We start from the raw sequence: 11,705 nt of genomic DNA, 5'->3' as shown, positions 1-11,705 counted from the left end.
TAAACTAACTTAAATTTGATACCATTATCTAAACTTTTATATACTCACTAATAGTTTCTATTATATTACATTGTTTTGTGTACTTTAAAATCCTAAAATAGTTTATTATCTATTATTCAAGTTCTGAACTTCTAAAAGCTTTTAGGAGAGCTTTTTTTAACCAGTTTTAAATAAATTATCAGCTTCTCAACGTTAATTCAGTTTATCTCAATAATTTTCACTAACAAAGAAGTGTGAGTCAAGTTCAAAACTGTTAGTATGACGTCAAAATTGTGGAATTCGACAAATGAAGATGTGCTAATTAAAAATACAATTATAAGTCACTCTATTTTTATAGTTCAGTGTCTGCTCGGAGTTTTGCTCAACACTGGAATATTAGTTGTATTCTTTGTCATGAAACAGGTTAAAATTTAACTATTAGTTTTAAACTACTAAGGAAAGTCACTAGTTTTTGTCTAAAACTATTTCATTTTTTTGATTAAAAAAAAAAAGTTTTCAAAACGTTTATTCAAACTTTTAATGTTTGATTGAAACAAACATACTTTTTTTTTTCTTTAGTAAAAGTGTTCTATGACTTTATGTACCAAGTTACTTTTTACAATTATCTTATTTGTTTTAAGAAAAAAAAATTAAACTTTGTTCGTTTTCGATTTACATAATTTCTTAAATACAAAGTATTGCATGTTTTAGTCAAAGTACAAACTTACATTTATTTTCATTTAAATAATCTATCTTAATTAGCCTTCCCTGTTAATGCCATTCTGAAAACAATTATTGGTCTATTTTTGTCACGGATTTTTATAAAAACTATTATGTAAAACTTACTTTTAAAGAAACTTTGAACTTTTGTAAATAAAAAATATAACAAATTGTTCCACAACTTGTAGAAAAAATGCTAATCATAAAATTAATAATTGCGAACTATAAAAACAAGTTTGAAATAAAGAGAAATAAAACTACATAGATGTTTATATAAAACTAACTTTATATGAAAGGGCAACTGTATCATTAGTGATTGTTTTAAAAAGCAAACTGAAACCAAGTAACAATAAACTTAAACTCGCCTGTTGACTTGTTTTATTGGATAATTAATATTTTATAGAAACTTCGATTTTCCTAATGAAGTTATAAATTTTATTTTCAGTTACCAAATTTATTTTAAACTAGTATAAGACAAAAACTTTATAAGGATTATTTTGTAAAATTAAGTTAATTGTAGTATAAATCATTATCTTTTGAAGGATATATTATAAATTTTCTAATAATAGATCATAATAACTTAGTTCATCTTTAAAAAATTAACTATAAGTTATACACGCGATACAAAATATATGGCATATAAAAATACCTTTTAATCATTAGTGGTTTAAAGCTTACAATATGATGTCTAAGATAGTTTTAATTTCAGTTTTATCAAACACCAATTTATAGTTAAATTAGCTTTTATATATGATTATTTTACTTTTAGTGCTTAGTTAATTAAATAAATCTAAGTCAATTAATTACTAGTAAGGTATAAGTTTTTAATTTTAAATAATAAAATTTAGAATGTTTTTGTTTAATAAAGAGGAAATTTTTGTAATATAAATAAATTTCAATGTCGAATATTTTAGCTTAACTGAATGAGCAGTAGTTTCTATTATTTTTCGAAGAAATTGATTAACTGTTTTTAGGTTCGAGGATCAGTGTACGCATCTTACATGATTCAAATTGCAATCACTGACGTATTAGTTTGTATCACGTGGTTATTGTTTTCTTCACTTAATATTTATCTCATAAACCAATTCAGCTACAAAAACCAGATATTAAACGGTTCGTTTGAATAGTTAGTACAAAAAAAAAAAACGTAAATATAGTTTCAAATTAAAAAAAAATTATAACTTTTTACTGTAAAGAGAATTAAGTTTTAAACTCAAGTTTTTTATATTATTATAAACAAGTTATTATCTAAACGATTTTTCAATACTGTTATTTAATGATTACTTAGAAGTGATAAATTTAACTTTTAGTAATCTTAATAGATTTAGAGTTTAACATATATATAACTTTACAATTAATTTCTAATTAAAATTAAGTTCTCAGTTTTCTACTAACAAGATCAAGATTTATTTCAAATAGTTGAATTCAACAACTGTTTTTGTGGTTTAAACAATTTTTTCAATAAAGCAAATTATACTTTACACACTTTATCTTAAAAACAACTATTATCAACTTTTATATTTTTATGCGATATAATCAGGATTATTTGGTTTTTACTTTAAACGATTGTCGTAATTTTTTTTTTGGGTATGAGGTTTTATTATCAATTTTTTATTCCCGTTAGTTGCATAATTACAACATATGTGCTTCGATTCACACATTTTAAATACAAATTTCATCAAAAACTAACCATAAACAAGATTACTTGCATGCCACTGTTTTTCACATTTTTCACACCAGTTGATAATCTAAAACTAAAACTAAAAAATCGTATTCAGATCGATATTTTTGTACGTGTAAAGGTCAGGTAACCTAGAATAATTTCAGAAACTACAATAGTTTTAGTTTTTAAATTTGATAAATGTAAAAAAAAAGTTAACTATTACTTTAGATAATTAAAATAAGAATATATACAAAAACTATTATTGGTTTAGACATTTTATAGTTATTATAAACCTAAAAACAGTTTCGTACTTATTTTGTATAGTTGATAACAAGTGCTTTTTATTTTATTAATAAAAGAATAAGTGTGTAGAATGTTTATAAAAAGATTATAATCTTTTCTTTAAATGTTACTAGTTTTGCTACAAGAGTAGTAGCATTTTACTTTTTGTTTTATATTGTATTTAGGTTAAATCTTTTTTAAATAAATTAATTTCTAAACTTTTCATTTTTTTTGTTCATAAAACCTTTAATAAGTTAAATTATTCGTACTTTCAAGAAAATATGCGTTTGATCAACTTAAAAACTGTGAAAAAACATTTGAACTTGCTAAATAAGTTTTTGAATAAAAATCTAAAGTTTTTTTTTTTCTATATAACATAAAGCATTTTTAACCTAGATATGAGTCCTTTTGTTAATGTGACGTAAATCCCACGATATTTGCTGGGTCAGCATTAAAAATTTTAATTTTTTATATATTAATTAGTTTTTAATATGTTTGGGTAAAGTGGGTTAAGGTTAAGGGAATAAATATTAAAAAACTTTTTTTAAATGTTATTTGATGATTCATCAAATAATAGGGGAAACAACTTTGCTTTAAAATCCATCCCCCTAAATAATCAAAAATATCAAAAGTAGACTAACTGTTACAAATAAAATTTAAAGGAAGTTTAAACTTATTTAACATAGTTTAATGACAGAACAAATTTATTTTATGTTTTGTAAAATTTGTCTTATTTTAAATTAATACTGATTGACAGTGTTTTAACATGACAAAAAAATCGATTGTTTAAGTAGGCGAAACCCAATGTTGTTTTAAAATATATTTCACCAAGGGTTAAACTAATATTAAAAACGCAAATTAGTGTGTTTTTAGTTGTAATAAAAGGTTGTTTAAACAGCATTGTTAAGTAGCTTTCCTTTTAAGCAAAAACTTCGTGATCATTGGATTTATTTATTGATTTTGTCATATTACATAATCAATACTCAGTTGTTTATGTATGAAGCAGGCTACCACTGTCAAAATTTTCTACTAATTTTTTTACTAAAATTATGCAAGGTAACATACTAAGCCTAAAATTTGTTATAAATCTCTTGAAGAAAACCGGAAAATGTTGCACAATTATCATGTTTTTTTCTTACGAAAGCATGTTTTATTGGTTGGAGCTATTGTAATTTTAATTATCAAAGTTTTTTTTTGTTTAATTTTTACATTTCTTATAAGATATTTTTAGGCATTGATTAATATTTAAGCTTTTCAAAAATTAAAACTAAACTATTATTATATTTGTTTTAATTGTTTAGCAATTAGACAATGTTTCTTTTACACTACACCATGTCTTTAACTTTAGTAATGTAGAAAAAATTAATAAAAAACTCTTTATTTATTACATTCACTTTGACAAATTTAGTGAAGCTTTTAAATACACAAAACTTTACCTGTTTGAAATATTACAATTACAAGATTATAATAAGCCAAGTTCAAAACACTTAACATGTTTTAAAACTTCTATGTAAAACCATAATTTTTAAAACTTTAAAACATGTCGGGTATTAATATTTCATAAATTCGAAAAAAAAACTTTCGATTTTTAGTTTGAAACTAAGCTTTTTTTTTTAATTTAAATCTGCAGACTAATCAAGAAAATTTTTAATGACACAAACGAAAAACTCAAATTGCAAAGTACAAATTTTTCAAATAGAGTGAATACATTTGACATTAATATTTGATTAGATCATACAAAATATTTGAGTTAAAATTTTCAAACAATTTTTTTTATTAAATTGTTTTAATAGACTAAAATAAGTAAAGAAAGAGAATAAATTATTCAATTAAGATTTGAAAATTTTACATAGTGGGCTAAAATGTTTAATTATAAATTTAAAAAAACAAGGAAAAAAAACACATTACTTATGTTGTAAATTATTAACTTTAATTTCAAGTAAAAAATGCTTGAAACAAATAAACAAACAAAACTTTCTTCAATAACTACATACTACAGAAGGAGGCGATCAAATTGATTCAAGTTTCGATATGAAACTAATAAATTCTGTGGTGACGGTATACAATTTCCATTTTTATATAAATATATTTTTACTGGCTGCAATGAGTGTAGAAAGATTTGTAGCTGTTTGGAAGTCAATTAGATGTCAAAGATATCAGTTTAACGTTAGTTTTTAATACTTTTAAAGGATAAGAGCATGTGAAAAAAATCAATTATTATTTTTTTACATCATTAAAAAATCGTTTTGTTTAACTTTTTATTTTTTGTGTAAATGTTTTGAAAAATTATTTAGAAAATAATACAGTTTCCTTAGACAAATAGTTTTTAAAGAAAACAAAACTTATGTTATAAACATTTTTTTATATTTCTTAAACATATTTTTGCTCGACTAAAACAAAAGTTTAAAGCTTCTTTTATAAAATTGTGTGTTTTATATTAATTATTTTTCTTTTGAAGTTATTTACTATAGTTATAAAAAAACAAAATTAAAAACAAATATACATTTTCAAACGTTTTTATAAACATTTGATAAAATAGTTTTTTTTTAAATTAGTTTTTCTTTCAAAAGATCCTTATTTAAAACTTTTAGAAGTTAATTTGTATAAATAACCCGTTATTTTTAAATTTAGGCACACAAATTAAAAGAAGCATTTTAATAAAACTGCTTAAACTACGTTTTACGGATTATGTTTTGAAATTAACATTGTGTTTTAGCAATAAAATGTTGTTTAAAACATCAAAAAATAAATTCTTTTATCTTATTAAGCTTTTTAAATTTTAATTATCATCGTTCGCATATTTATAATTATGTCATAGTATTTGTTTTAACCAAGTTTTTTTGCTCATTTAAAGTTAAAACAAAAAAAAAATTAAGTTGTTTACTGTTATTATAAAGGATTACTATTAAAAATCTAAAGTAAAGTAAAGATTTAAAAAAATATTGTTTTATTATACGTAAGACTAATATAACATTAGTATTTGTTAGTAATAATTTTTTTTTACAGAAAAAGTTAACATACATTATAAGCGGAATAATGTGGATAATTGCTTTTATTTGTATTTTGCCTAGCATCATTGACAGAAAACTTCGTTTTGGTGATCAACAAGAAATTGGTTCAAAGAATGATAAACTGTTAGAAAGTTTGAATCATTTTACTAATCATTATATAACAAAAATTTTTTTAATGATTTCCAAGCTTAGATACAAAAGTATTTAGTCTTTACATAATTCACTTATTAAACTTTTTTTTAGTTTCAGCGAACATACTAGAAACGAAGGACCAGAGTGGAAATATTGGAATGATTGCCATTTCCTTTTCAAAGAAGCAATTGATTGGAAAATTAAGTATAAACTCGATAGCATTAATATAGAAAGCGTTCCAGGATATAACATATCTGCTGTGAACTGCACAAATTTCATGTGCAATATCGCTTATTTATATTATAATTTCAAAACAGTTTATTCTTGCGAACAGTTAAAAGACGACAATATTGTATATGATAGTAAGTTTTAGTTAAACTAATTCTTGTTAGTATTTAGACGTTTTTCGTCACAAATGGTTAAAGCTATGATTTTTTATAGCCACTAAACTTATTTATAACTTGAAAGAAATTGATAAATATATATATACTCAATTTAATACATATATTAGATATCAATATTAATTTTTTTAGTACAAATTATTGAATAACTATTATAAAACTATTAATAAACTAAATCATCTTCCACAGAGCCCACTTGAAGGGTTTTCAAATAAACTATTGAGAAAGTTCGAGTTTAAAAATAACGGAACATATGTTTTATAAAAAATATAATTGTTTTTTATTGTTAGCTGTTGGTTCGAAATTAATTGCACTTTGGTAAACATTAATACAAAAGTTATACAAAACAACAAAAAACACTATGACGTAATTATGAATTATTGTAGAGTACAAATATTCAGTGCAAAAACTAATCTTTCATATAAAGACTATACAATCAACTAAAATTCACAAAACTACAAACAAGTGAATATTACATTAAATACTTTAAAAGCTATTGAGTTAAAGAACTAACGGCCGTTGTGTATGCGTTGAAAAAAATAGGATTACTTAAATAAAATAAATGAATTATGTCGCCATATTAAAAAACTCCTCTTAATATTCAATAAATTTTAAAATATATAGTAGTCACATATTTGTAGTTTTGTGAGTCTTAGTTGTTTGTTGAGATAGAAGATTAGTGTTTGCACTGAATGTTTTTAATCTACAAAACTTAATAATTACGTCATAGATAAATATTATATATATATAGATACGTTGTAAATAGTATACTAAGTACAAAACAAACACTGTTTTTTTATTATTAAAGTTATGATGCTTATGCACTAGTATCATGAATTGGTATTTATTCATAATAAATTTAATTTGCACTATCTCTTATTCATATAATATTTTTAAAACAGTTTAGTCTTATAAATTAGTATTTATCGGTAGAAACTAGTACATACACATGTTTATAAAAGATATTATGTAACAAAATAAATCATGTAAAAAAATACACTATGCATTTTGAAAACTATGACATATATTTTAAATTCAAACAATTAGTTTGAAAGTTAGATTTTTAAAAAGCTAAAAAAATTAATATGAAGTTAATAATAAACTGATAAAAACTCATAAAATCTGTTCTTATCTTTTGTTTGGGTTTGTTTATTGATTATTATTAAGACAAGTTTAAGCTTTTGTAAATAAAATGTTGTTTTTTGATGTTTTTTGTTATAATCTTTGTTAATTTTTTTTACAGTACTTAAATAACAGTTAAATTTAGCTATAGAAACTAAAAATCGGTATTTTTTTTTTAAGTTTCAATTATCATCAAATAATTATTACATATACATGTTAATCATAGGAATTTTTTAAAACTCAGTACAGTTGTTAAAACCGAATTTAACAATTAATAAAATTTTCATTAAAACAACAGAATACGAGGTACCAGATATCAGAGAACTAGAATATGAAGGGTTGTTGTACTACTATGGGGAATGGATTAAGAGTAATGGAACTAAACAAATTGAAAGTAGCTACACTTGTACCCCAAACTATGAACACAAAACAAAAATATATAAGATTGCAGTCGACGTGGTCATTGGATTTTTTCTTCCCTACATCGCCATTGCAATCAGCTATTCAGGGATCGCCTACATGATCAACAAGAGAGCCAGGAGTCGAATGAACACCGACAGGAGCTTGTTCAACTCCAACGTTTCCACAATGAAGCACAGCGATACGAAAGAAACCACGTTGAGCCCCATTGTCAAGTTCAACAAGTCTTCGGTGCCAAAACTGAAGTTGAGTCCGGTGAACAGGATGGTGGACCGGAAGAGGAGACCGGTGAGCAACGCATCAGCGAGTTCAACTGAGAGCTTCTTCACAGATCAGACCTGCGTTCAAGTCAGTCCGGGAATAAAAGTCACTCCGCCTAACTTCACCTGCCCAAGTAGAAGCAAGGGAGTCGTAACAAAAACTAAAGAAAATAAATCCGACAGAACTAAAAATAAAAGTATGTCTTTAGCTTTTAAAATCGAAGCTTAATACAAGTTTAGCCTTTTGTAATTTGAATATTTTTATCTCATGATAAAATATTTAAAATAACAGTTTAACAGTTGCATAGTGCTTAAGATAGCCACTGTTGAGTTTAGTTTTTGAAGCAGACATTATTAATAATTTATAAAATGAGAAAGTTAAGAATATTTATTTTTCTATCATTTTTGATATAATAAAACAAATGTTTATATACTGCTTTGGTCTATTACCTGGTTTCGGTGTGTGTTAGCTGACCTTGTCAAATAAATTTTGATATAAACAATAATATTTTTGACAAGTTTGTATTTTGTTTTTAACATTAAGTTAACTAGTAAAGCAATATATTCTAGTTTTTGTTAAATGTATATATAAGCAATAAATTACCTATTTTAATATTTCTAACTTGCAAAATTATTTGTTTAATTATCTCTTAACATAACGTATGACTTGAAGCATTTTAAAAATAAAATAATTTTCTTTTAAACTTAACTAAGTGAAGTAGCAAAAAAACGTATTAAATTAGAGAATGATAAAAGTAACATTATCTAGTTTTTATTGACAACGCTAACAGTACAATATAGCAACTTATATGCTTGTTGACAATTAACATCTTTTTTACAGTGGGATATTTAAGTGTTAAAACCGCAGCTTACAAAAATGCTGAAAAACACATCAAGATTGCAAAAACAGTGACTGCCTACGTGATTGTCTTCTCAATATGCTGGTTGCCACAAAAAATATTCATGGTTGTTTACATTATGCAGGTTTGTAATGTCAAAGCATATTATAAAAATCAGCTCGTTTTAAATTTTAACTATTTTGACCTTCGATTTTAAGTTTAAAAGGCAGTCTAACAAAGAAATCTCTGTTTAAAAATTAGACTACTCTAATAATTTGACGAATAAGTTATAAAAATAATAACATTTAATTCGTTTTTAGCGGTTTTTAAGTTTATTTTTTTTATCTAATACAAAAATTTAAGAACACTCTATCAACACGTTATATATACTTTAAGCCTATTTATCTTAATTGCTTCTTTTAAATAAATAGTTATACAGTACAATTTCCTTGTTAAGCTTAAAATTAAATGTTTTTTATTGAATTCTTTAAAAGCAAAATATAGCTATTAAAGTATTCTATTACTTCAAATATACTTAGCAGATATTTATTTAATAGATAAAATATAATTAACTAAACGTTATAAGAAGAAGCAATTTTTCTGATAATTATCGAATGTAAAATTAAAGAGTTGAAATTTTTTTATAATAATTTCTTTTGTTTTGGGTTAATTACATTTTTAATATACATATAAAACAAATTTTTATCATCTATGATTACTATGTTATATTTGTTTTTTTTTTAACTTAGTTTTGCTTTTTTTCAAAATTTTATATTCAAGAAAATAGTTTTCGTTTTTACAAAACTTAATTTCTGTAACTAGTAATTTTTTCTTCGTTTTTTTAATGCTTTTAAAATTAAAAGTACAAACTAAAACATATAAGTTGTATTTAATAATCTTATTATTCATATTAATTTTTTTTTTGATCATTACTTTAGTAAAGGAGTTATTTTTAAAAATAAAATCTTCAATTAATTTTTTCTAAATATTAGCAACTAGTTTCTAGTTAGCAACTTATATTGTTAAATAACACTTACACATAAAAACATGCTATACAACTATAAAACTAATTGATCTAAATATAGGTATAACGTTTTATTACCAGTTTATTGTTTAATGACTTGAAAAATAGTAACTTATTTAATGTTAGCGGCTGTTTAACAAATAGACAACGAATATAAATTATGTTTAAAGTTAAAAAGTGAGACAATATATCTGATTTAAGTCAAAGAGTTTTTAACTTAAAATTAACATATAATTTTCAATATAAACGTTTTTTAAGTTACAATAAGTTTATAAGTTGTTACTTTAGTACTGAAACATAAAAAATCTGTTTTAAAACATACTGCAACAAAAAAAAATGTAGGACTAGACTAGAGGTATTTTTAATAAATGTTTATTTTTAATTATAGAATACTACAGCTTAAAAAAAATTTAAATAGCTAAGCATTGCTAAAATCTATCAAGTTTTATTAAGACTAAGTTGTTTTTTTTTTGCTTATTTGTTTAATTATAAAATTTACATGATTACTTAAATAAACATGTGACGTGTAAAAACTTTTGTACTTGTGAAAAAGACTATCGTTATTCATACTGTCGAGTTTTCAAACGTTTTTTCTACATTATTAATAAAATATAATACATGATAAAAATTTAATAACTTTTAATTGAGTCTAAATACACATTGTAGGGCTTGGAAGAAAAGGACCTAAACTACTGCCATGCCATTATAACAACAGTCCGAATTATAAGTTTTTTCAGCGTTTTACTAAACCCTATTGTGTACGCCTCAACACAGAGAGACATTAACAAGTACATAAGAAAGCATGTCGTTTCAAAATTGTACAAGTGTTTCCGATTTCCTAATTTTAAAATGTGGTACAGTAAGAACACTGCTAATTCAAAGTTTGTAAATGATGCAAACGATAAAAGCCCGAAAATCGATACAACGGTTGTCAGTCCTCTTTTGATGTCAGAACGGATGAATAAAACTGCCGCTGAAACGAACCAATTAGAAAGCTTGTCGCCGATAAACGAAGAAAGTGATACATGACTTCTTTTTGATTAATCGAACTTTATCGTTTCATATCTTTCTGACTTGTATTTATCACTGCCTTTTTCATAAAGATTAGAGCAAAGTGTATGCAAACTTTAAAAAGTTTTAGTAAAGCCTTATGTTGAACTAATACTTATCTTGTGATAATTTTTTTTCCTAAAAAAATCTTTAAAAATTTATTAAGGTTTACTGCACTATTAATTTTTTTATATCGATTTATTTGTTTCTACAAATTTCATCTGTTTTAAATCTTTTTTATTTAAAGTTTTTAACTTTTTGACATAAACAACCAACATTTTTTTGACAGTCTGTATATACTTTATTTGAAAATCTCTTTGTAAGATTTATATGTATAAGCTTAGAAAAAACTTGAAATTTAAAAACTTACTACTGAAAAATATTTTTTAAGAACACTCTTGTACTATCAGTAAAATTTAGTCCGACTTTTAACATTCTATTAATTACATGATATAAATTGTTTAAACGTAGTTTTATTTTTCTGGCATCTAGTTCAGTGTTCTTCAACTTTTTCAGAAGCTGTACACAGTAAGTAACTAAATAATAAAATCATGTGAATACAAAACTACAAACAGTATAAACACTGTGATACTGTTACAGTTTCTTTCTTGAGTTTTGAAAGTAAATACTCATAATAAACATTAATTTAAAGTGTGTTTTTTATTTATAACTTAGGAATAAGTTACTTTAAGTTTTGTAAGCAACTTTAGTACTGTAAGCTACTCGTTAGTTAAGCAGTCAGTTTAGTAAGTACTTGGAGACCACATATAACATAACGAGAACTATAAATATATTACTGTGG

General features: G+C 23.7%; 1 protein-coding gene across 1 annotated transcript; it reads left to right on the top strand.

Moving 5' to 3' along the window:
- The first annotated feature begins 258 nt into the window (after positions 1-258).
- Positions 259-11,293, top strand: LOC145832220 (uncharacterized). Its single transcript, XM_082939543.1, has 8 exons — positions 259-402; positions 1,674-1,812; positions 4,644-4,810; positions 5,651-5,778; positions 5,899-6,149; positions 7,609-8,187; positions 8,832-8,974; positions 10,520-11,293. The coding sequence occupies exons 1-8, from the start codon at positions 259-261 to the stop codon at positions 10,880-10,882; spliced, it is 1,914 nt and encodes a 637-aa protein (XP_082795669.1). The 3' UTR covers positions 10,883-11,293.
- Positions 11,294-11,705: the final 412 nt, after the last annotated feature.

This window comes from Thalia democratica, chromosome 3 (genome assembly GCF_965202585.1).
Source record: "Thalia democratica chromosome 3, ktThaDemo2.hap1.1, whole genome shotgun sequence".
NCBI classification, from domain to species: Eukaryota; Metazoa; Chordata; class Thaliacea; order Salpida; family Salpidae; genus Thalia; species Thalia democratica.
This window is presented reverse-complemented; position numbering and strand designations above follow the sequence as displayed.